The 27,252-nt window shown below is 40.8% G+C and overlaps 1 protein-coding gene across 1 annotated transcript in view; it reads left to right on the top strand.

Annotated features, from left to right (window-relative positions):
- SOX5 (SRY-box transcription factor 5) overlaps positions 1-27,252 on the top strand; it is a 412,396-nt gene that overhangs the window by 141,022 nt on the left and 244,122 nt on the right. The window contains exon 3 of the mRNA XM_063308662.1: positions 7,858-7,944. Within this exon, the coding sequence (XP_063164732.1) occupies positions 7,858-7,944 (87 nt within the window). The remainder of the gene's footprint in view (positions 1-7,857; positions 7,945-27,252) is intronic.

Below are 27,252 nucleotides of genomic sequence, written 5' to 3'. Positions count from 1 at the left end.
GTGTGCACCCCAGGGCAATTTTATTTATTTATTTATTTATTACTGGATTTATAAGGTTGCCCAACTCAATAATGTGATTTTGCATGACATCCAACAAGGCACTGGATTGGCACGCCATTTCCCTTCCTCCCTCCCTCCCTTCTTCATTGAATACATATAGGTAGATCCCTTCCTTCCTTCCTTCCATCCATCCTTCCATCCTTCCTTCCTCTGATGCCCCATTCTATATGACTCTGGGTGGCTTACAGAATACAACAATAAAAACAGAAAATATATAATCCAGAAGAAAGTGCAGGGAAAAGCAATGTCAAACAACCAAAACATGCCACCAGAGGTCTACCAACCATCCTCATCTGAGTACAGAGCCAGGTTTTAAGGGGTCACTTTATGCTTTCTTGCAGCTTATCAAGTTGTCTGCTGCTAGTGAATTAAGATCTCCATTATCGCATCTTCCAGAAGGAAAAACCTACCCTAACTTCGGGTCTGCTGTTGCTCTGTTCTTTCCCTCATTTCCTCTCAGCTTGCATCTTGCAGTGCTTGCCACGACGCAACTGCCGAAATCCCGGTTCCAACTCCCTTCCCCCTCCTGACTTTGCTGACATCATAAATTATCCAGCTCTAAATGGACAACATTCATTAGCCAGGCACTTTACCAAAAAAGCTTGCTCAGTTGCTGGGGGTGCTCTCCCCCTTTTTATTAAAAGTTAAAATGCTCCTGGCTGTCACGGAATGAAGGGAGCGGAGGCGGGTGGGCAAAGGCAGGTTAGAGGACAGTGCAGCAGAACTAATAAATAAAAATAATAGCGATTACCGTTGGCTGAGTGACCCAGGGAGAAGAGCAGTGCCGAGCCATTAGTTGTTTCCTTTTCACTTGTCAACAGCCAGTGGCTTAAAAGCCTTGGCCTTTGTTCGGGGACTAATAGCACCTGTTGGGATGATGGGAAGACAGCTGTCAAAGTGAGCAAGGAGGAAAGGAAGAGAGAGAGAGAGAGAGAATGCTAAAGGCAGGAACGCCAAGGAGGAACAGGGTGCTAATGAATCCAAATATGATCTGCCTTGGTAGAACAACAGCAGCGGGAGATTTCAAATCTTCAGCCAAAGAAGGTGAGATTCTCATTTTTTAAACACCAGACTCTTCCTTTTTCTTCCAAAAACGGTGATGTTGCCAGAGGCTGCTAAGAAAAGGCAGGCTGGTGCAGTGCTAAGGGTACAGGGACAAGGCCCAAGGACATCCATTTTTCAGAGCCTGATCAGCCGTGGTGATGGTTAGGTGACCTTGGGCTCATCCCGTTCTTCGTTCTCACAGGGTGGTTGACAAAGGCTAAAATAGATGGTAGCAAGTGGTAAGAACTCTATAGGATGCCCAATGCACTTTGGGGAATAAAAGTGCATTGAGTAGAACAGACAGGACATTGATACTGAGATCGGAGACTCTGCTTGGAATGTCAGAAAGATTGTGTTGATTAGAAGTTTAGACCTGGAGGAGACAGGCTTAGTGCTCTCAACTGCTGCCCATCTATATGAGTTAAAGCCAGCTCACTGAGACAGCACTGACTAAGGACCACAGGTCAGGTTGCTAGTCCTCCTAATTCAATATGGTCTCCACTGAATGCCAGCTGGTCTCCAAGGTTTGAGACAGCAGATTTTCCCTGCCACACTTGGAGATGTTGGGACTCAACTTTGTTCCTTGATATACCAAGTTCTTGGCACTACAGATAACCTGCCACATTCGATTCTGAGCTCTTGGTGAAAGAGTGAGATCATAACAGTTGTCACGTACCCTCACCTTAGAAATATTGGATGTGTTAAATCCTTGCAAATAGATTTTCTCATTGTAATGGTCAGCCTTTTGAGGTAGTGCAGACAGGAAACCAAAACCATGAGTACTAACACTACCTTTATTGTAAGGTTACAGTAACAGAATCTTGCAAGTCTGAAAGCACATCTCCCCTCCCTTGTCTTTACTTTCTGGAGAACTAGGGAGGGTCCCTTCTGAGATGCTTTCTCCAGCTCTATCCCTTCTGTGGGCCCAGATATTTCTTGTCTGACCATTGCCTGGCTGCAGCTCTTCCTCCTGTCTCCCACATCCCATTACAGTAACTGACATTACTTTAAAATTATTGCTTATTTGGCTATTTAGGATTCCCCCTGTTCCTGGAACCTTAGGCCAAGCATCTCCTCTTTCAAAATGTAATAATAATTGGTTCCTTAATACCAAGCCATCTTGCCCAAAGCCTGTTCCATGGGGCAGGATTTCCCGAAAGGCGTCTTCTCTTGGGGGGTAGAGCTATATCATTTTCTGAGTACTTTAGAATATCTTTCAAATTTCTTTTGGTGGAGTATCTCATAACTAAGGGAATAACAAGGAGAAGTGGGCACAAATGACCTTTTGAATTTGAGTGCCTAGAAGTAGGAAGCAAATTTTCTCCATGTATATCTATATATCTCCAAATTGATTTCTGTCTGGCACAAAGTGTAAGGACCCAGGATGTCATCTATAAAACAAGTTTTTTTTTTTTAAAGAAGCAATTTATTTCCTATTAAAGAGAATGAGAATGGTTGCAAAACAGCCAATGAAATTGCTGGAACAGTGGGGACATAAAAGCACCGGTAAATGTAAAATTGTCTTTTGAGAGGCTAGAAAGATTTCGACTCTGCCTTTTGCACTGGATGAAAAGACCCTGCAGGCCTTTAGAGAGGCAGTGGAAACCTGGCTCGTGCCTCAGGCAGTTGGGTCAGGCTGATTGGAGATTTTGTCTGGAAGCATAATAAATCAATTATTGCAATGAATTTGAGTCCCCGGTCACTGATTAATTCTTTATATCTGTTTTTAGTTGGTATTGTTTATTTGGTTTATTTGTTTATTGTACATCACCCAGAGTCTCATTGTTCTAGAGGTGGATGGCCATCTAAATGCTATAAATGACAAACAGTTCATACATGGAGACAGCAATTGCTAGAATCTCTTTTCTTCCATGAGTCACACCTGCAGTATGGAAGATATGGGTGAAAACTGCAGTTATAATCCCAGAAATATTGGTGAGCACAGGAACAAGAGTCAGTTTGGTCTAGTGGTTAAGGCATCAGGCTAGAAGCCAGGAGGCTGAGAGTTCTAGTCCCGCCTTAGGCATGAAAGCCGGCTGGGTGACCTTGGGCCAGTGACTTTCTTTCAGCCCAACTCACCTCCCAGGGTTGTTGTTGTGGGGAAAACAGGAGGAGGAAGGAGTATTAGGCATGTTCCCCACCTTGAGTTATTTATAAAAATAATAAAGGCAGGATAAAAAAAATCTTTTTTAAAAAAAAGCTTTCACAGGCTATGCACATCAGATTTGCATCTTCATTCTCTCTCTCTCTATATATATATTTGCATTTGTTTCAAGTCCAGGTTAATTTTGTCCCATCTCTATATTCATTTGCATTTTAAAAATTTGGCATGAAAATCAACATGCATTTTAGTATGTAGTTTTTGTAATACATGGTTGTTTTTTTTTACAAGAAAAGCAAATTCTGTGCTTTTGTTGCCTCCCCACCCCACCCCCCAATTTTGCATATCCTATTTTCTTCATAATCTACATTTCAACGCATTTTTCTGTTGGATACTAAAGCACAACATTTGAAGAAACAGAAAACTCAAAAGACCTTTATTTCGATGTGTGAATTAGCTGAACAACTGTGAATTAGGTCTATTTGGATTCAAAAGTGAGTTAACTAAATTTATCTCCCATCCCTGCTCATTCAGCAGTGATCCTTAGGAATTTCCAAGGTTCTTAATATGAGATTCCCATTACAGATAACCATCATTCGGAGTCCTATGAACTGGTACATAATTTCCTTAACACCATTTTGAAAATGGTCCGATGTAGCTTTGTCCATTATTGAATGAGGTGTCTGTTCAGAGGCTACAGTTGTTTCAAGGAAGATGCAAGTATATCTCCAACGCAGTGGAGATATAGCTAATGGCAGCAGACCAGTGTCTTTTGACATCCCTAAATCAGGTAACTGTTGCTTTAACTCTGCAAGTTTCAAAGAAGTCTTCTGTTTCTTTACCAACGCTCTAAGGTGAATATTGTGTCTAGCTGCAGGAGGAAGGCTTTGTCATGGACCTTGCTTACAATAGACTGAAGCAAAATGGAGCCTGTAGGTTCTGTAGTCTATTGTTAGTCCAGAATAGATTTATTTTACTGCATTCCTGCTTTGTGAAGGTTTGTTAGCTTTTAATGACTGACAGTCTTCTACTGCAAACACTGTGATATGCTGGCCTATTTACTTACTACTCAAGGATTTTTTTTTTGAAGCGATACCAGAAAGGCAAAAAGAAAATAGCAATGTTTATATTAGTTATTCAAGGTTGCTGAGAAGTTTTCTTTAACTCTCAATGCCACCTTCAGTGGGAGTACCCATATTCATTTGGTTTACATCCATATAGATTGGACTGAATGCCCTTTTGCACACACTGGCTATGTCAGCAATGCTTCGGTTGAAGAATGAGGCCTGACCACCTCCATCATCATTTGTTCCTGAAACAGTTGGATGGGCATTGCTACCACAGTGTCGAACTTTATTAGCATATCACAATTTGGGGGAAGCTGCTTACTTTTCTATTTCCTGTAAAATATAACCTCAATTTTAATTGTTCTGATGTTTATTGTGGACTTTTTATTTTATTCATCAGTTCAATTTACATCCTGTCTTCCCTCTAGGAGGTCAGAGCAGTATGCTGAGGACTTCTTCTTCCCATTAATGTGGGATGAGGTTGGACTGAGGTAGAAAATTAAAAAAATATATGTAGTAAGGCTGGTTCCAGATCTAATCGTGTTTGGAATAAAGCTGTTGAAATCAGTTACACTTATTTCTTTAACTGCTTTAGTCGCAATGGACTCTAAGCAGTATACAAAACAATACCCATAATATTATCTACTGTAATTATCTACTGATAATTATAATTATCTATAATTGTCTACTGATAATGTGATTGAGCGCCATAGAGGTCACCCCAGCTCACTCAGTCAACAGAACTATTTCTCAAAGGCCTTCCAGGACTTGGTTAGGGACTCATGGCTGAATTCACTCCAACTGATTTCACTAAAGTATCATGTAATTTGGAACCAAATGTGCTCTGCACATTTTATGTATGTATGTATGTATGTATGTATGTATTCAGGTTTTATCCCCATACCATGAATTAGCCAATGTTATCTTCTAAAAGAAGACAGGTAGCAGTTCTCTAAAGGGCCAGAAGCTGCCCCATTTGGCTTCCTGTTATGAACATACATGAGAAACATTTCTCCGGCATTTCACCTGGAGTGCCCCATTCCTCTTAATCTGGAGCCCAGACTATTTGAATGCCCAAAGGTGACCATGGGGTTTGGTGGGGGGAAGTGACAACCTGCCCAGTATGCTGTGCATCTCACGTAGACAAGATGTTGACCTGTAATGGATACTTAGCATTGTGCAATGCATGATTCTAGCATAGAGCAACAATCCTCTGCAGACCCTTTCCATCATGAACAATGCAGAAAATTTTTATTTCCCAAAATTGGGGGAGGGGGTCAATGGATTGCAATTTTTCAAAAACTTTTGACATGTTTATTGTTTTATACTTTTTGGCTGTACACCGCCCAGAGTCACTTCTTGTGAGATGGGCAGCCGTATAAATTTGATAAATGAATAAATAAATTTGGAAGTAGCTAGGAGGAGGGGACCCAAACCTACTAGGATGACAAGTGTTATTCTTAATCCATTGTGTCATAATTTTCAAGTTCAAAATATGACGCATTTTGCATTATACTTGAGCTGGACTGCTAGAACTCTCTTAGTTTGATTTATTGCATTGCTGAGTATCCAAACCCAAAATCTGAGCAGTTCCCAAAATAAAGCTATTGCAATTTCTTCTGTCATGGAGAAGTTGCATCCTATGTTTAGGATGAAGATGCAATTGTTACCAAAGCCCTGAGAAAATTAGATATGGAAATATTTCCAAGGCTACTCATCAATCAGCTTCATGCATTTCAATTTGGATAAACCATGGTTGAGAAATATGTGGGGTTCATGGAGCAAGCTAAACCAAAATGACCTGTGATTGTTTAGCAGTCTGTTCCTGGCTTTTGACTATCATTTACGGTGGAGATGTCAGTTTTGAAAAACAAAATGAACAAACTGAACAAAATTAGGTAGTTTAATAAATAATTCGTTGTAATGCCCCTCCCTCCCTTCCTTCCTCCCTTCCTTCCTTCTTCTATTTTGTCTTTCTGGGAAGAAAATTAACGAGCTGCTAATAATGTACAATCTCTAGGCCAGACAGTTCCTTTGAAAAGTTAACATACACCCCTTTTAATTCCTAGTAGGGGGTAGACAAATGCTGGCTCAAATACACCTAAGCACAGAAGTGGGGGATAGCAGTTATATGTCTAAGATAAAGATAGTCACTGTGGCCATTGTTATTTAGATGGAATATACTGGAGCACTTATCTTTTACTACACTCTATTTTCTTACTGAATGCAGTACTAATTGCAGGATTGAAAGTTATTATAATTGTGCACCTTTCTAAATGCTGACAAGAATATACAATGACATTGTTTGAAAGCAAGTTGAAAGTCCTGTGGGTTGTATTAGGATTTGTATTTTACAATTGCATGAAATAAAGTCTCGTGTGAAAAGCAAGGACAGAGTAAAAGAATGATCAATACTGAAACTGTGTGTGGATAGATAAATCATAAAAATGTACCTTTTAAGTGAACAATATGTAAATTCTGGGTTGTGGTGGTATCTCTAAAGCACCTGATCCAACACCAAGGATCTAATCCTGCAGACTCTGTTTTAAAGAATTATAGGATTCAGTCCCACAAGATGTGGAGATGCACCCTAACTTAGATAGTGTTTAAATGAAATTAGTTAGATTGATAGAAAATGTAGTCCCCCCCCCAAAAAAAATAATGGCTATTAGATAGATCTTTGGAATAAATTCATGGAGAATATATCCTCAGTCAATCACTGCCTGTTACTCAGATACTTATATACTGTACTATTTCCAGGTTGAAACAAAAAGATAAACAAGGGAAGGTTAGATTGTTTTCAAATCCTGTTTTTGGTCTGTCTGTCGATATTAACCTGGCCATGGGGAGACGCAGGAAAACTTGATGGACTTGATGCAGTAGAACTTGGCCTTTTGTCTGCAACTCTTTAAAGCAGCTGTATCATTTCCCAGATTCGCATGGCTGCAAAAGGCAGAGCTTGGCCCCTCATCTGCAACTTGGTGGCTTTAGGGTTGCAGACAGGGCCACATTTTCACCTTCACACACTCCAAAACCTGTTACAGGGCAGAGGGGTTAAAAAAAATCTTGCCACAGCATGCTTACCACCACACTATGTTTAAACACATTGTAAAGTGGATGTAATTGTAAACACACCGAGGGATATAATTACATGTAGCAGATTTAGGCACTAATTCTTTGCCTTGTTTTCCTCCTCTCTCTCCCCTGCCCTCTGCATTTTATCAACATAATTATATTTTTTTGACTGCAGGCTAACACCCTGAAATTGACAAGCATCCATTATAAGCAGAAACTTGTTCTCTAAATTGAAAAACAATACACGCCAGGTTTTTGTGTGCCCATTGTCATATGGAACAGCTTTGTTCAGAAAGAGGAAAAGCTAATGATTTTAAAACAGCAGGTGACAAAACACATTCTTTTTTTCCTGCTTTCCCCTCTTATCAGTATCTTGATGAAGTCATTATGAACTGGGGTCCAGGTTGGGATCTCACTTATTTTTAGCAGATAGACTTTTAATGAGTTCTATTGTGCTATCAGTCAGATTGATTTCCTTATGTTTTTTTTTTTCTCTTTCCCTTCTTTCAGAAACCCCCAGTATTGAAAAGCTACTATCAAAAGATTGGAAAGACAAGCTCCTTGCCATGGGATCAGGGAACTTTGGAGAAATAAAAGGTAAACCTTATTTTTGTTGTCGAAAAGGTTGTAAGAAAAAGAAAAGAAAAGAAATTGCAATATAAGTGACTTCAATTCTATCAGGCATGTTTTTCATTCCATTTTGTACTTCTTCATTAGAGAGTAGGAGTCACATTAGGACATGGTAAAATTTGGCTGTATGTTCCTGCTAAAGCTGAAGCTCTTGTATCTTAGTCACTCTTTGAGTGAGATGGGCAGTGATGAAATTTGAAATATAAATAAATATAAATAAATATAAATTTCAGTCTCACTGTCTAACAGCTGTTTGTTTCTGCGTGGCCCTGGAGCCCTGGCCATTTTTAGCAGGACTCTACTCTCTTTGGTCCTTTCTCTTCTCTAAAACTCTCAACATGGTCAGTCTTCCATACTACTAGTCAGGCAATCTGTTAACCAAGTTCTAATCTAGGGTTTAAAACAAAGGGCCCCAGAATCTAGACCAGGGTTTCTCAACCAGGGTTCTGTGGCACTCTGGGGTTCCATGAGAGGTCCCTGGTTCCCTGGGAGATCACGCTTTATTTAAAAAATTATTTCAAATTCAGGCAACTTCACATTAAAGAGGTAAGTTTCATTATTTTTAGTTCAAGAACACGGTTAATGCATATCTACAGGCCTACACATTCACATAATTTTGTAACTTCTGGCCTATATTTCAGCCTGAACGTGCAGGGGTTCCCCAAGGCCTGAAAAATATTTCAAGGGTTCCTCCAGGGTCAAAAGGTTGAGAAAGGTTGATCTAGATCAAAATTCAAAGGGTTGAAGGTAAGCATAATCAAAGTTCTGGCAGAATTAGGTTTTTCTGAGAAATCACAGCAAGTGTTGATTTCAAAGCTCAGAACAATCTGGATCAGGCTATCATATGAGCTGTTCAAACGTTTGAATGACACCAAACAAAAAAAAGCTCTAGTTTCCATCTAAACATAGTTGGTGCTGCTTAAAATGTATCGTGATTGCTAGTCTACTCAAAAACAGAAGCTTACTTGGCAACAGACACCTACATCCATATAGATGAGATAGGTGCTTATATAAATATGATAAATAAATAAATAAATGATGACCCATTTCTTCATCCCTCTGGTGTCTGGTGCCAAGCAAAGCCTGGCACTCTTGTGGACTCTGCTTCAAAATCTGATCCTAGGGTTGAAGGGAAGTGGAAAGTTATTTTGTCGAGGCTTCAAAGACACTTCCCTGCAGAATTCCTCAGAATTAGCTTCTCTATACACTTTATCCTCATCTAGCTTCTCCTTCTCTTTGAAAGAGGGCTTGTGCGAGAGGACAACATGTAAGCCATGACAGATGCATTTTTCCCCCCTTATGTATTATATCTTGTACTTTTTAAAACACAAATCAAACTTAGTATTGAAAAGACTGTGTCCTGGTAGATTGGGACTATAAAATCATGCGCTGATGGCTAAGAATGTTGGAATCAGATTTGTGGGCAACCAGTGAAAATAGAGGAATAGAAATGTTGGTAAGACTGAAAACAGGAATTGCATTTTCAGGTGTTTGCCAAGGCTCATATCCCAACAGAGGGCTAACTTTCAACCCTCAAGATCCCTCTCCTTGCTGTTTTACCCTATTAGTTTCTTTTAAGCAAAGGAGTATTAATGACAGCAATGAGAAGGAATTGTAACATCTACTTGCGTCCTGCTTTACTGCTGTAATTACTATAAATCACTCTTAAGTAATTGGCATAGTTGGTCTAATGTAGAGAAAAAGCTGTGAGAAGTGGACTAGAAAATCTGAAACGAGTAGCCCCTTACAGATAAAGCAGTCCTTTGTTTGTAGCCTGATTTTCTTAATTTGCGGGCTGAAGTCTAAACCAAAGATATAGTCAAAATAGGAAGTCAAGAGTCCATCTTAGAGTCCTGGTAGAAGGATCTGGGTTCACAAGGGAGGTTCATGAGATGCTTAAGAAGAATCTCAATTGCAAACAACACTGAAGGGGGTCAAAGGGCAAGCATAACTCTGCAGAGCAAAGTATCTCCCCCAGACAGTGCCAAATTACTCTCCTAGCAAAGTTCTAATGCTGTCAGCTCCTAAACTGAGCTGCTCACTACATTTTCACTCCGTTGCCTCCACTCTCTTGAATCTGGAGGAGAAGCAGATTCCAGCAAATCATCATCTCTAGCTGTGTCCTCTTTAAGCAAAACAATCATCTCAGGCTCTTCCCTGAAAGTTGGCTGAGATGCCATTGTCTCCTGAAGAGAAGCCAGATCTTCCTCATCACAGGACTCATCACAGACAGACACAACAATCTGACTTAAACATCTTGCAGTGGATGGCTATGTGGTTTTAACTGAAGAATAGAGGTCAAATGGTTGGGAAGGGTGACCAGAGGGACCAGAAGGAGAAGAGGCGCACCCACTTAGAAGATCTGCTAAAGGCCTCTTGCCTGAACATTGATTTCTCTTGAGTGCATTGTTACTGCTCTTGCTACTAACTGGAATGTCAGCTGGGAAAATTGGTCACTGTAGTAGCAGAAAGGAAGGTGTTCAACTGATAAATGATTTTAGCTTGCACTTCTTTTCTGAGAAGACGAAAAGAAAGCCAGGATGGCCATTCAGGACTCTATCATATGGCACGTGTGCCTCCATGAAGAGCAACAAGCCAAGCATTGTTGGAGCTAAATTTGCCAAAACAACACTAGAGGGATACCTACTTGCACATGTATTGGATCTGTGCTTTCGTCATGAACAGAAGGTCCTTATTAAAGGTTTCCCAGCTCTTCCGTTTAATTAATTGCTTGATGTATTTATCTTGGCAGTGCCATTTTGGATAAAATAGGCCATCAGACACATTGGGGGTCAAAATCTGCAAGATGGCAGATGCAGCACCATGATAAAAGCCTTACCCTCTTTGTACGTTGTCCTTAAACTCAACCCATGAGAATTTCATTGAAATTCTCTTTTCCTTTGAGAAAAAAATATGAAAGTAATTTGTCTTTCTGTAGAGAAAAATACAGGATAACTTTTCTGTGTGCTACTGATATACACAAGTATATACCCTTACTCCCATCTGCTTCATAAGACACTCCTAAGATGCTTTGTGAGATACAGGTAGTCCTCGACTTACGACCATTCATTTAACAATCGTTTGAAGTTACAACGGTGCTGAAAAAGTGACTTATGGCCGGTCCTCCCACTTACGACCATTGCAGTGTCCATGCAGTCACATGATCAAAATTCAGGTGCTTAGCAACCGACATGTATTTATGATGGTTGCAGCATCCCAGGGTCTCATTATCATCATTTGCAACCTTCCCAGGTGGCTTCTGACAAGCAAAGTCAACGGGAGGAGCTGCATTCACTTGACCATGTCAAAGGTTGCAAAATTGCATGTGAGTCACTTAATGACTGCATCGTTTAGCAACAGAAGTTCTGGTCCCAATTATGGTCGTAAGTTGAGGAATATCTGTACTTCCAAAAGGTATTTCCAAGGAAGAGAAGGAGGGAAAGACAGATTGAGAGGATGTCTATGAAAGTATTTCAGATTCTGTACTTAACAACTGCTCCTTAGTTAGAAATGTGATATAATCCTATTTAATTTGCCCTTCTCAGATGATGCCTGATATTAGAAAAGAGGGGCTTCTAAAATTAAGGTTACTTTTTAAAAAGGGTATATAATAGCAGAAATGTGCCTGGAAAAATTGCAAACTGATGCAGAAACAAGAGGAAAATTGCATGAAGTTAGGAAGCTGAGAAACTGGGCAACATAAAAAGTAAAATTGGTTGTATGCATCTGTCTGGTATCCTAGAAGGGTATCACTCATTGACACCTTTCATTAATTGCCCCCCACAGCTGAAGTAACCCCATTTTCCAGGTGTCCAGAGAAAATCAAAACACACTTCATTATTCCAGGAAAGAGGAATCTGTGAATTGCAGATAATCATGGAAAGTAGGATACTGTCCCTTGCCCCTCAGCACTTTTGTTTTCCAGAGAAGTTGAGTTATATCAAAAGAAGGAAACTGTTTTTTCTCTTCAGTGGTGTTTGAAATGCTGCTGCTGCTGGGAATGCTTTTGCACCGTTGTCGTTCTTGTGGGTGGAAACAGCTGTAATCATTTGCTCGCCCTGGCCATTCTGTTGGGCATTACATCTCAGAGGAGGGGGAAAGAAGGCACCAGAGAGCCAGTGCTAATCCAAGACCAAGGACTCACCTTCATGTGGTTGCAGCCAAGTGTGCTTTTTGTGGAAAGCAAGATAACAGTCTTCTTTTCGTACCAGATAACAGTGGGTTATGGTTAACCAGGAAAGTTAACAAAATATCATTCCAAATCCTTGCATTTATAGCAAAGATGGGGTCAATGGAAGCAATTTAAAAAAAAAAGGTTTCCAAGGAGCAAAGTGGTGGCATAATGGTCTGTGGGAATGACCTTGGGAGACAGGAGAGAGAGCTGCAGATGGGACAACCACTGTGTATGAGGTATCTCAGCCCACAGAAAGAGGTTAGACGTGGGAAATGTTTCAGGAGGAAAACCCTCCCTAGTTTTCCACAGAGTAAAAGGAGAGGAGGGGAGAAATACTTTCAGTCTTGCAAGATTCTGTTCATGTAGCCTTACAGTAAATATAGAGCTAATCCTCCTGGGTGTGCTTCTTGGCTGGGCTACCCTGTGGGGCTAACAGGTGGTGAAGTGCTCATAGAAAGGATGGGGCTGAAATGGGTGGTCTGTTTTTTCGGAGGTGAGGTAGATGCGGAGTCTTGTTTAAAGCAAAAAAAAAGTTATGTGTTAAACCATCTAGAGGCTTTAAGACATCTATTTTAAGCCTTAAGTACAGAAAATTAGCAAGTTACTGTCAAAATTAATTGATGGGATTTTGGAGGCCCTGAGGGCTACAAAAACATGGGTGAGTCTCTATTTCAGCCATGGATCATAGGTTGCCATCTTTATTTTTTAGTGTCAGCTGACTCTGCACTTCAGAGTGAACTTTTTTTAGCATCACACTGGGATTTCTCCTGGCTTGCACATGCTCACAGGTGATTCTCATTCATATGGGCACACACTTGTCCACCTGCTTGAATGGTTTATATGTTTTATTGTTATAGGGTGGTGCAGATTTTCTTCAATAACTGCTTTTTAGAAGAGTTAGACCAGAGCAAAATTCATTTGTTCATAAGTTGGATTGACCACTGTTCCTTATGGACTACCTGAAATGGATTGTTGCCTGGATAGAGTATAACAAACTAAAGCTGAACGCAGACATATCTGAGGGATTGCTGGCTAGTGATGGCTCTTTTAGATTTGAGGGAACTTTGCCTGTCCTGGACACGGTCTTATGCTCTCAAAACACCAGGCTTGCAACTTGGAGGGTGCTGCTTGATCTATGTTATTTCCTAAGTCCTCATGTGAATACAGTGGCAAGGGAAGCCTTCTATTAGCTGCATTTATTTATTTATTCATTCATTTATTTGTGTGGTTATTTATTTGTTTGTCACATTTATATGGCTACCCATCTTACACAAAGTGACTCTGGATGGCATACAGCAAAACCTTCTATTAAAAACATACTACAAAACCAGTTAAAAACAATTAAAACAGGAAACAAAGATAGAAACAAAACCACAAGCAGGAGAATATTACACATAATACAGCCAACACGCGGGCTCACTATTACCAGGGGATCCCCAGGCTTGCTGAAAAAACCACATTTTAAGGGCTTTCTGGAAGGCTGTGAGGGTCGGGGCTAACCTCACCTCGGGAGGGTTGATGTTCCAGAGGATGGGGAGCACGGCAGAAAAATCTCATCTCCTGGGTCCCATCAGATGGAACTCTTTCAGAGACGGGACCTGCAGCATGCCCTCCTGCCAGACTGATGGAAAGGGTAGATGTAATCGGGAAGAGGCGGTCCCTCAAATAACCCAGTCCCATGCCATGTAGGGCTTTAAAGGTCAAAACCAGCACTTGAATGAAAAGCAAACTGGCAACCAATGCAGTTCACGAAGCAGAGGTATAATGTGTATCCTCTTGGGGGAACTCATTACTGTCCATGCCGCTGCATTTTGTACCAGCTGCAGCTTCCGGATACTCTTCAAGGGCAGCCCCATGTAGAGCATATTACAATAGTCCATACGGGAGGTGACTAGGGCATGAGTAACTGAGCAGAGCCTGACAATCCAGGAACGGGCGCAACAGGTGCACAGCATGAAGTTGCCTTCCTAGTTGTGATTGCCGCCTGCTCCTCAAGCAGGAGTTGTGAGTCCAGAAGGACCCCTAGACTGTGCACTGGGTCTGTCTGGGACAGTGGCCCCCCATCCAGTACCAAAGATGGTAAAGTCCCAGATCTGGAAAGCCCTAAAACCCAAAGCTGCTCAGTCTTGCCAGGGTTCAGTTGAAGCCTGTTGTTCCACATCCAGACCTCTACAGCCTCCAGGCACTGGGACTGGACAGCCAGTGCATCGCTTACTTCACCAGAGGCATCTTAATCAAGGAACTACCCCAATCAATACCCTAATCAAGGAACTACCAACTCAGACAAACAATCAAGCAGTAAACAACAGCCTAATCAAGGAACTACCAGGAGAAAACAACACCCCCACCAACACTGTCAGGGCAAGCTACTGTATATAAACAGAGAGCAAACTCCACTCCCTTCTAGCACTGTAGATGTTGCCTAGTTGGGCAAGGAAACATCTGCAAGCCAACAACCAAGCTCAGAGAGCACCACGGACTCCACCGTTCAACCCTGAGCTACGTATATTCTCTTCTATTGATACGGTGTTATAGTTTTATTATTACTTACCGCTTGTTTTTATTCTTGTAAATTGATGGTTGTACTGTTGAAACCAGTGTTGCTCGGCCCCATGGGCTGGTTTACTGAAAGCATGTGACTCAGATTTTGATAATAAATAAATAAACAATTTGAGAAAAATCGAGAGCCTGAACGTGAAAGCCCAATGTGTTTTTGCAAAACAATTTTTTATGATGGAATTGGATTTGGATTGGCAATGGAATTTGTGGAAATGAAAACCAATCCATAAACATAGAAACCCAGATTTGCTTCAGGGTTCTCCAGGTGTGGATTGGAAAGGTGACAATTGACTGGTCAGGTGAAAAGTCTGTAAGTTGTAAAAGAACAAATAAGTCAGAAGCGTGATTGTATTCTCTTGTATTATCTGTGATGTTGATATATCTTTGTGTCCTGTGTGAGGATGGGTAAGAAATCCTGGGAACTACAAGTATTCTTCCATGTAGTTGGAAACTCTGAAGGGCCCAAGTTGTAGATGTTGAGAGAACAGACCAGTAGGAATCTCAGAAGTGGAACTAGTAAGTCCTTTTGTTCACACGTGTTTGAACATTTTTCAACAGCACACTCCTCAGAACTTGAGTCACTCCCTAGTAGTTTTGCTTCGAATCATAGCCCTAGGCTGCCATCGAAGTACTACCTCAAGCAAAATTTATAATTTGGTGATTCTTCCTTAGGAAAACTATCTGAAGAATTGTTGAGACAAGCAAAAGGTACTCTCGTAAGACTTGAGTCTGCCTCAGAGGATTTTCAGCCTATTAATTGCTGCTCACTTCTAGCTGGTCTATAGAGAAAGTATGAAATGGATCTTCATGTGTCCTGGGCTGACCTATAGAGCTTGGGAGAAGAAAGAGATGATTTGGTGACTGAAAGTGCTATTTCAGAGAGTGCTGTGCAGGAAAAAACATCTTTCTTTTCTCCCCTACCAGTTCTCATTCAATTTGATGAAAGTGAATCTGTTTTCAATGTTTTTTTCAAGGGAGAAAATAATTTTAGTGACATTCTCATTAGTGGAAAGTGGTGTCCTTGCACTTTTTAGGGACAGAGTAGCCAAGGGCTGTGTATGAATGACCTGTTTTTAATTGCACAACCCTCTCTCAACTGACTTGCAGCCTCCCTACATTTCTGTGCTTCAATTTGCTCCCAAGGTAAGTATCATAAGAGAATGCCTTCCATGCCATAGGCTATTTTGTTACATATTCTGTATACTGAGATGAACTGGAACTTCTTGGTCTTCAAATTTCAAATCACAAATGAGCACAGATGAAGGAAGAAAACAAGTGAAAAACTTTTACTCCTGATGTCTTTTTGAGTCAATACAGGCGTTCACATAACTTCCCATCTGGTAGATATTATTCTCTCCACCCCAAATTCACCCCATAGCAAGACCATGTGATAATCTAGTGCACAGCCTGTTTGGTGGGTTCCAGATATTTGGGGCTTACATGCCCAGTAGCAAAGATTAGAGGAATTATAGTCCAAAATTTCTGGAGGGCACCGTGACCGCTACCCTGGATTAGCATCTTTCTAATGAGATTTCTCTGGAGCAAAATACCATGTCCGTTTCTAGGTGGATGAAGAAAGAAACTAAGTACACGAGAAACTCATATCAACCTTATTATATAATCTAATAGAATTTTCATTCGTTGAGGCATCTGGCTTGTTTTCTGTGATGTGAATTCAGTGAAATATGTTGTATGGATGCTGCCAAGGCATCCTGGAAAAGAAATTCTGAATTCATTTCCATTGGTGAAATCCCTGTCACATATGTGGAATGACATCAAGCAGGGATGCAAGGCATGTGTGATGCCCATAAAGAACAAGTGGAACTTCGATTGGATGTTAAGGGAATACATTCCCACTTGCATAAGAACCCTGCGTATTGTTCCTCGTATTCTTTTTTCATTAATAGATTTTATCAGTGAACAGAAATGATCACAAGGAAAGCGTACTACGTTTTACGTTGCCCCATGCTAAGCATTAGGCAGCCCAATCCTATCCCAATAACTTTAGCAATCTTAAGTGTGCAAGACTGCCAACTTGATTGTTTATGCAAGTAAAGAAATTACATCTATGGTGAAATGCCTATTGGAAAGCTCTTCTTCCAGCACCAGCTTTGGATCTATGTGTGCGGAAGCTGAACCGAAAAATCACTGTAAACATCATCTGTGATGAATTTCACAAATTTATGAAGTGAGAATCCTTAATCAAGAACATATTCCAAATGTATTAGTGAAGCCCTGGAATTTCAAGGCATCAAAACTAACTTGATATGTTGTATATCTTCTTGTCAATATATGTACATATTTGGGATGAATTCAGGGATTATTGTCTTGTTTCCTCCATCAGTGCAAAATCAATGAAGCTAATTCTGGTTTATGTTGTGTCAGTAGTAATGGGCATATAAGCATGTTCTGCTGCTATGGGGTTGTGTCTCCTTTGTCGAATGGAGCATGGTCAACATTTTCGGTGAAAATTATTGTGAATAATTAAGAAAGGCTACCTCTCTATAGCAAGCAGCATAGATGTATTACTATCAGATTCTAGTCTTTCAGAGCTGATCCTGAAGCTGTGGTACCAAAATTCCCTCCCTGGAAGGTACAGTTGGCTTGGTCATTCTGAAATACCAGAGACTAGGCTTAATTTATTGTTGGTTCAAGTTTGGGTATTGCTTTTGGGCAGAGCTGAAATCAAGCAACTTTCACCAGTGTTTTCAAAGCTAGAGAAATAGAAGCCCACATCTATTCTATTAACTCTGTGTAATGTGTAGTTTGGCTCCTGCCTTACCTTTCCGTGTAGGTGCTAGTTAGCAAGAAATGTTAACCATCAATCTCATCCAATTATAATCAGTTTTGTCTTGGGCAAAAGTCACCATCCATAATTCCAGTTTTAAAAAAAAAACAATGCAAGCGCAAATTCTGGTTTTAACATGCCTAAACTTCATCTATTAAATCCCTGTTAGTTTAAAATAGATGTGTGTTCGGAAGGTGTGGCTCAGGGAGGCATCAGCAATGGGTACTTAGGTCAAACTGTGTCTGTTATATGGCAGAATTTAGTTTGCCTCAGACTAAAGGTAGGCCATATGGATTGTCTTCCAATTATTATTTTTTAAAAAACACCCACTCTTATAACTGCCAATAATGGGCTGATTAAGAGAAATAATCTGTTCAGTGATACTGTAGCTCATCAGTGTCTATGAATTAAAGACACATGTTACATAGATTCTATGTATGGATTAAAAAGGATAATCTGTTAGGTGACATGCAGAATCTTGAGATAAATAGTCTAGGCAGATTCTGTCTATGAGCTGGAATGGATAATTCAGTTTAAGTAATGCCAGACAAGTTGGAAGACAAGGAAGATAAGTGTGCGTGTGGGTGCGGGGGGAGCTCTTCTCTGCTTAGAAAGGGTAATCCACTATGTGATACTTAGGATTCTGTCATCTGGAAGCTGGAATCAAAAGTCTGAAGGGTTTGGCATGATCTGATTTGGAAGGAGGAGAAGCAGAAGTAAGGAGGCTAATCAGTAGGATAAAGTTTAAGTTTTAAACCTTTAGTTAATGCAGCACAAATTCCTTAGAAGCAGCAACCCTTTTGCAGACATGGAGCTATTTAATGTCTCTTGTAGTCAGATGGTTCAGAACTACCAGGCTTCCTTTGATTGTTAGCCTTGTTCTCTTCCCCTCCCTTCCCTTCCCTTCTCTCTTTCTTCCCTTCCCTTCTCTCTTTCTTCCTTTCCCTTCCCTTCCCTTCCCTTCCCTTCTCTCTTTCTTCCCTTCCCCTCCCCTCCCTCCCTTCCTATGGGAAAGCAAAGAAAGGGCAAAGAGTTGTTTAAACAAAAGACTTAAGATTGATGTGATTATTTGTCATTCCTTCTAATGTCTTCAGGGTTTGTTGTAATCCATGCCATTTCTATTCTCTTGGTTTCTTTTTATGTATGTATGTATGTATGTATGTTTGGGGCTGGTAACAAGGGATGTGTACTGTCAACAGGTCAAAAGGGTCAGGAGAGTAAGTGCCCAAGAAGGGACTTCCCCACCTGTGTACAAGGGAGACTGTTCTTTAAGAAGATCCAGAGGATGCTAGTGATGGACTAAAATGTTACCTGGTATATTAAACATGTCAGTGCTGGCTGGACCCAAAGGGAAATCGGACTATGTGCAGGATTGAGATCTAAGCTGTATGGTGGGAGAGCTGAGCAGAAATTCCTGATTCTGAGTAGAGGAAAAAGGAGTGAAGAGGAACGGGGTACCCCCTCCCAACTATCTCTTCTTAAAAATAAAATGATAAGAAAAAGGAATAGTCCTCTCTCCTGCCACCACTGCCCAAACTGAAGGGAAGACTTGAAATGTTGAAAGATTTTTGGTGAGTCCATCTGAAGGTGAAGGGTATGCTCCATTTTCAGTCTGTGAGGACAGGGTGGTGAACAAGAAGTGGAAATAATTTCAACTCTAGAGAAGAAGTCATGGAAATAGAAGAACATGCATGTTGATACCTGGATCAGGATAAAAGGCTACAGGGAAACAAGTAATGTCATGTATCAAATGATGTATGTAATTTGCATGATGATGTCATGATATATGTGATGGCATCATGGCTTCTATCAGGAACCTACCCAGGGAACAGCCAATGTATTTATTTAGTCTGAGCTAAATAAATTCATGAAGAACAGATCTAATCAAGACTATGTTTCTTCTGGGTCAGGGACAACATACTTCCAAGTCCCAGTTGCAAGGGAAAAATGGTGGGAGAGGGGTAGGTCTCCATGTCTGTGATGGTTGCCTTATTAAAAAAAAACACAGACTCACCAGCCAGGGCTAAGGATATCTGGTTTATTGAGAATAGAGTGCAGACACGGAGAACGATGGGAATGAGCACATGGCGTGCGAGGTAGCCGGTAAATACCCGCGGTGTGGACCTGATCCTTCCCCACTCCCCATTGTCCCAAAGTCTTGACCGACGGTGAACCCAGAGTCTCGATGGGCAATCAGGGGGAGATTCCGGAGTCTCGATGGGCGATCAGGGGGATTAGCGCTGATTACCTCTGTCCTCTTCCTGTGTCCGGAGCAGGTGTGTCCCCCGTGGTAATGCAGAGATGTCAGGGAGATAGGATGATGGCTTCCCGGGTCAGGGCAAAGGTATGGCTCCTTTGTCCTTTATCTGTTTTGTCTTTTAGTGCTTATGGGATTAGCACTGATTCTTTCCTCCCCGCTCCCCTTTACCGGAAAGGCATGTTCCCCGTTGCGATGTATGTATACATCGCAACGGGGGACATGACAATGTCTCACTTGCAAGCACCTGACAGACATCTTGTTGGCCACTGTGAGAAACAAAATGCTGGACTAAGAGTGGTCTTAGCCTGATCCAGGAAGGTTATTCTTAGGTCTTTAACTTTTAAAATGATGGCATCATTATGGATACTTGAAAATAAAATTGCATGTCTTTTTATTGCCATTGTGTTAGATTCTCTAATATGGACATGAGTAGCCGGCCAATTAATTTAATCTCCTTCAGACCATGAATGCTTGGAGGAAAGTTGATATGTTGTTTGTATCTTTCACTCTTCTGCTAGAATTATTTAGGCAGATTTGATTGGAAGGAGAGAGAGAGACTCTGGTTTTCTTTCCCCTTGCTACTCTTTTTGGATCTGGTTTGCTTTTTATTGTCTGACACTTGGCTGTTCCCTAAATCTGTCTTTTATGATCCTTCCTTAACTCTCCCTTGTCTGACCTTTAATATAATTCATTTTGGGCTCCGTGTCGATCCTTTCTATAATTTTTCAGCTACTTGAATCCCGCCTTTCATTCCATCCACTCATACCTTCAAAACTTGTAAAACAAGCAAATAAAAGTCTTTTCTTTTTTCTCTCTGCTACTTGTCTGTCTGTGTCTCATCTTGTACTGGGTGAGTCATCTTCATGAATATTTCTGATATAGTGTGCATCTTGTTGGGGGTAATACAGATTGTTTCCTCAGTTCATAGTACATTATTTAAATAAATGATTCTCAACTGTTGATCCATGTACAACTGATAGGAGAGGTATTGCCAACTGTCCTGGAAGTCTTGCATTCCAGCCTTAGGCTTCCAGAGAAGGAGTCTTTGGCCCCATTCAGTCACTTGTCTGAAAGCATGGAGAGTTGAGAGAAGAAAAACTGGCTCCTGTCTCTAACTTCCATTCATTCAGGAGACAAGTCTGAAAGGGACTTGTACTCATATTTGCTTGTGCAGGTAGTCCTCATTTAGCGACCACAACTGGGACCAGCAACTCAGTCATTAAGCAAAGTGGTCACTAAATGAAACATCATGATTTTATGATTTTACTTCCATTTCCCTTTGCTTTACAAACCTGCAAAGGTCATAAATGTGAGGATTGGTCACAAAGTTGCTTTTTCATCACTGTTGTAACTGCAAACAGTCATTAAACAAGGCAGTCACTAAACAAGGATTACCTGTATTGCAAGTCCAACTCTGTAGGTGATCCAGGGTGCTTTATTCAGGTCTAGGATGACACCACATGGATGCATGTCAACTAGAGAGAGGGGGGAAGGACTTCATAAACAGCCCAATTCTCTTCCCATTTTGAACCCTTCAATTTATGGAGGGCTCTGTTGCTGCACATATACAAACTAAGACACTTTCTATGTTGGATAAAGCATGTGATAGAGCAGCAGCATAAATGTGTGAAGACATGGGATGAAAATGTTTTCCTCTACTACAGAACATCTGGGTGCTTGCAACATTCATCTGGGACTGAACAGAGATTGTGGAGTCCTTGGTGCTCTCTGAGCCTTGTGTTCTTGCAGACATTTCATTGCTAGACTAGGCAACATCTTCAGTGCAAAGAGGGAGTGGGCCTTGCTCTCAGCTTATATACCGTGGCTTGTCCAGCTTGTGTTGGTGGGGGTGCTGATCTGTCCCTGGGAGTTCCCTGATTGGGCTGTTGTTTGCTGCTGGGTTGACTGACTGGGTTAATGGTTCCTTGATTAGGGTGTCTTGTGCTGTTTGATGGTTCATCTGGTGTTAATCCTGGTGTTAATCTTTGCATATCTGGGTGTTGATTGCTGGCAAGGGGGTGTTCTGGTCTTTTGGCTTTTCTATTGTCTGTCTTGAATGGTCTGTAAATGTTGTTTACCTCTATGTGTCTGTTGATGGCTGCTTTGTCTGGGACAACTCAGCACCAAGGACTCCACAGTTCAACCCTGAGCTACAAATATTTGCTTCGATTGAACAGGGATTCTGTGTGGTGCCAAGTCTCAGCATTTTCTCTAACAGGCGGGACTGGAAACATTTTATAGGCATATCAGAAACTTCTGATAATGAATTTTATTGTAGAAAAACTAAGAAGCCATTAGGAAAGAATGTTAGTGACTGGTATGTATCAAAAGCAAGAGCTATATGTTGTAAACTAGGTATTCAGTTTTTGTGCTTTCACTTGCCCATGCTATGCAATGGGCTGGATGGCCCTCTTTTTGGCATAGGAGGCCTGCTTTCCATCTGTCTCCTGTTTTACTAAGAGTCAAATCTGATATTAGGCTATTTCCGTCTGCTCATGAGAGTACTCTCACTCCAAGAAATTGAATGGGCTGGCTAATGTGCTGCAAGATGCAGGCCAATATCGTACTGATGGCAGGAATGCCTTGTCCTTTGGCAGGAGTAAGAGCTACAGGATCAGGCCTGGGCAGGGTCCAGGGCTGTAAACCTACTTGCAAAGGGAGGAAGAGGAGAGAATACGTGCTTGTGCCCTGTTTGACATCTCTCTACCATGTGCATCCAAAGGAGGGATCTCCTACTTGAAGCTTGTGAAAAGGGGTATGTACAGATGCTTACAAGCAGAGGAAAGAAGGTTTGGGAGTCTCCACACAGTAGTTCTCAACTTTAAGCTGTGTGGACTTCAAGTCCCAGAACTCTCCAGCCAGCAAAGAATTCTGGGAGTTGAAGTCCAGACACCTTAAAGTTACCAAGGTTGAGAAACCCTGCTCTACAGTGTCTGTGGGCTGGCTTATCTTCCATTTTGGCAGAATAGAGAAAAGAGATTTTATTTTCAAACCCTTTAGAGCAGCCTTTCTCAACCTTTTGACTCTGGAGGAACCCTTGAAATATTTTTCACATCTCAGGGAACCCCTGCACATTCAGGCTCAAATAGAGGCCAGAAGTTTCTGCACTGACAGTGTTCTTAAACTAAAAATAAAGAATGAAACTTACCTCTTGAATGTGAACTTGCCCGAATTTGAAATCATTTTTTAAATGAATCGTGATCTGCCAGGGAACCCCTAGTGACCTCTCACAGAACCCAAGGGTGCCACAGAACCCTGCTTGAGGATCCCTGCTTTAGAGCTTCAGTGATTCAAAGTCAGGAGGGAGAGAGAAAGAACAGCAACAATAACTAAAGGTTTGCATGGCATGATATATATAGCATATTCAGTGAAACAAAAAGTAGACTTGGTCTCTATCTTGGGACTCAGATTCTTCCTTGATGCTATTGGTGGAACATAGGCTACAAAAGGTTGAGAACCGTTGATATAGAAATAATAGTAATATTTTCACTTCCAAGACTTTAAAAAAAAAGGCAGATTCCTGGAAGGGGCTAACCTTGCCAGTAAGCAATACTAATAAACTTAAGGTAAGGTAGAATCATCCATCTTTAGTAGGAGTTTACTTTTTAAACAGTGTTTGAATATTTTATTTTTAAAATGGACACTTTGTGCCTGGGTTCAGCACATCTCTTTGCTACATGACTGATAGCTTGTGGTTGAATCTTTTATGGAAACAAATCTTAACTCCCATTTAATTTTATTTTTGTTGCCTTGGAATCTTGAATCAGACATTTGAATTGAATCTTGCCCCCTGTAAATCTCAAATCTTGAGTTAAGAATCTGATCTTAATGGATGCACCCCTAAAACTTTGAGCAGCTGATTGACTCTGGTCTTGTGCAAGAAGGAGTCCAGCCAAAACTTTGAAGGTCCAATGACTTCAGCATTTGCCAGAGCTGATGGTGCAGTATTTCTAAAGCTAAATACGCCTGTTGAGTAGAGAAACCCTTTGGAAAGGAAACCATGGTCGTCCCATATAATAGGGAGATGTAACATGTACTTTAATTCAGTGGGAGAGAATTAAGGTAGTGTTTAACTCTCTTGCTGAAATTAGTAGGATGTAATAGTGCCCTGTTTTGTTTGGATGCTATCCCTCCTTATTAAATCTGGCAATATTACAGAGATAACAAGAGCCTAAGGTAATGTTGTATAATTCAGCCCATCACCAAAATAGTGGGAGGTGATTTTGAGATAGCCCTACAACCTGCAGTTACTGGTGCCAGATTTTGTCCCATTCTGAGGATATCTTTCATTCTCTGTCTCTCTCCTTCTCGCTCCCCCGTAATATCCTCTTTCAGATTTGGCATGAGTTCTCTTCAAGGGCGGGGTAGAAATCGATCCAATGCCCTCCTTGTTGAGATGGGAAATTATCTCAAGTCTTTCTTAGATCTCATTCTATTTGACTTCCCTTTATTTTATCCTACAGTCTGTTGTTTTAGCCCTTTCTGTACCATCGGTCCTGCTGTGCATCTGCAGACAGTGTACAATATTAACATGCATTTTATATCATTTGAAAGAAAACTTACCAAGCAATTAAAAAAACTAAAGCACTGTGAAATATCAAAGCATTAAAAATATATCTCTGTCCGTAAGTACTGGTGTAGGACCCCTCCTGAGTTATCACAAGGATAGTCAAATGAAAATGTTTTCAGCACTAATCATTGCTAAATTATTTGCATTCACATTGAAATATGCTTTGCATGTCTGCTTTAAGCTAGAGGAAGGCTATTCCAGAGAGCAGGGATCACAGTAGAGATTTATGCAGGAGAAGGCATTATGTCAGGTGTCTTGGTCCAAGTACTTCAAAGAGTTATAGATAAATGTTTTATCTTTTATGTTGTGTTGATTTTATTTGTTTGAATATTGTGAGCTGCCCAGAGTCATTGAGAGCTGGGCGGCATACAAGTTTGATGACGATGATGGTGATGGTGACGGTGATGATATCCTGAAATCAAGCTTAGTGACTGCATCCATGCAGTTTACTTAGCAGCATTATGGAAGTGGCTTGTTGCTGCCTTCTTTTTTTGTTTATTTCCTAGACTAGCAAATAGCCTGGGAATTCTCAAGCAGTCTCCCATCCAAATCCTAAGCAAGGCTAACCTTGCTTAACTCTATAGAGATCAGCTAAAAGTGGCTAGCTATTGCCACCTGCTTAAAATGTTTAACTTGGCCTGGTAGCAAATCAGCAGCTAGTGTGCGTTTTTTAACGGTGTTGCTCTTTGGGAAGGGTTGGGCACACCATATGGCACATAGCATTTGCAGGGGAAAAGAAGGTGGGACAGATGATGAAATGTGTGTTGCAGTATCACAACTAAACCTTATGACTTGCTTACTGGAGTCTGATGATGAGATGCAACACCAATGAACAGCCAGGATTTGCATCATGATAATTGTGTTGCACATATTGTCATTTTTTCATTATCATGACTTGTACTGGATGCCTATGCTACAGTAGCCTAGCTGGTTCCTTTAGCATATGTAGTTGCTTGCACACCATGCAAAAAAGGAGATGGAAGTGCAGACTTGTGAATAAACTAGCCATAGTGGGGAAAGATTTGCAACCAAGTATGGAAGCCTGCAAGCACTACCTTCTTCTGAGATAAGCTTTCCAAAGCACTTTTCCATTCTCAGCTAATGCAACCAAGCATGGAAACATGTTTTACTTCAATAGAAAATTCCACTATAAAGGAATCCTAAATATGTTTAGGATGGGTTCTTAAGCTTTTAATGTAGGCAGAGGGAGAGAACAGAACGTTTTCAATTTCTCCACATTGTAAACCAGCAACTGTCTTTGCTTGCAAAATATTTTTTTATGCTGAAATAACAAAGTCTAAATGCAAAATAACTTTGTTGAAATCTAGCAATAGGGGGTTGACTGAGCAGTGAATATATAAATATAGATGTATTTCATTGTTTTATTCTTAGCATCAGTTTCTCCCTCCATGATTTTTTCTGAGTATTTCTATAATGTTCAACTATATCAGATCCATCACAATAAAGAGCTGGTCCCTTTTAAGTTGCTTTACCTTCTGTTGCTTGTGGCCCCATCGGTCACTTACGGCAACTCATCATGTACTCAGTGAACTTTGATCTTCTGTAGTCTGTCTAGAATTACAACCAGAAGGGAGCTGTCAGCTATTTGTAGGTGGTAAGTTTAATTTTGTCTGGCAGGTCACATGCTGTCACACAGTTTTACATGTAAAATGACCCAGGCTCAGCCCCTGCTATTTCCAGTTAAGGAACCCCAAGAATAGGATCATGGGCATCTATGGTATTCAAGGAATGACATCACACAGGAAATGACAGCTTCATGTAAATGATGTGGATTACATACTGTCCATCATTGGTATCATGATGCAACTGATGCAAATAACATCATTTCCACCATGTTCACAATAACGTTGTCATGTCGATGACGTCACCATGGCACCTATGAACACAGCTAAGAAAAATACTGATCCTCTTTCTTCAAAAGCTGAATAAGAGCAAACACTGATAAGCAAAGCATATTAACAGTGTGATACTGTGTATTGCAGCATCATAAACAATCTGTTGGGGCAAGAGTGGTCAATCATTTTTCTACTGAGGATGGCTTTATGCTCAGGAGCAATCTGTTTGAGGAAGAGGCTGAGGCAAGATGAGGTGATGCCAAAGCTAAAGGCGGATGGAGGCATCCAATCCCTTTCTATTGCCTCTCTTTTTTCTCTGTTTATTTCCTCTACTTTTTTTTTACTCCCTTTTTTGTCTCTTTCAAGCATTAGGGAAGAGATAGATAGGTCTTATCCAAGAGATTTAAATTCAGACAAGAGTTGCAAGCCAGCACCACTCACTTGTGGCCTTGGTTCTCCGATTGTCCAGCCTTGTCTTAGATTCTGTAATGGTTTATATTCATATACATTTCAATTATCATTAGTATTAGAGGTATCTAATATTAAACTCCTTCAGTGATTCAGAAATTCAGGGTATTGCACAAAGATTTGTTTAATAATTCCTACCATAATTCCTTCCAGTGTGGAAAGAATCCAGTTTTTGGATGAGGGAGGGAGGGAGGGAGGGAGGGAGGGAGATTGTGTAGCTTTTCTAAATGATGGCTCTGACCAGGCCCCTTCAAGTGGCCTTTGGAAAAGTTATAGAAATGTTTGTGTGTGTGTGTGCATGCGCGCATACTGGTTTAAGTAATTCTACCAATATTTGGGATGGGGTGGGATGGTCATAAGAATGATGCTCCACAATCATTATGACTATGAATGGTGTATAACAAATATGTAAAACCAAAAGCAAAATAATAGTAGCCCCCCCTCCCCCAGACAGATTACATAATCAGATGCAATATGCACATGTGGTTTGATCCACCCAAACCCCCAACACTGGTGAATTACTGAATTTAGGGGCAAACACCAGATATGAACTAGGGTCTCCCCCCACCCTATCCTAAAGATAAGAGGCTGCCATGTGAA

Source organism: Candoia aspera, chromosome 7 (genome assembly GCF_035149785.1).
Source record: "Candoia aspera isolate rCanAsp1 chromosome 7, rCanAsp1.hap2, whole genome shotgun sequence".
Taxonomy (NCBI): domain Eukaryota; kingdom Metazoa; phylum Chordata; class Lepidosauria; order Squamata; family Boidae; genus Candoia; species Candoia aspera.
This window is presented reverse-complemented; position numbering and strand designations above follow the sequence as displayed.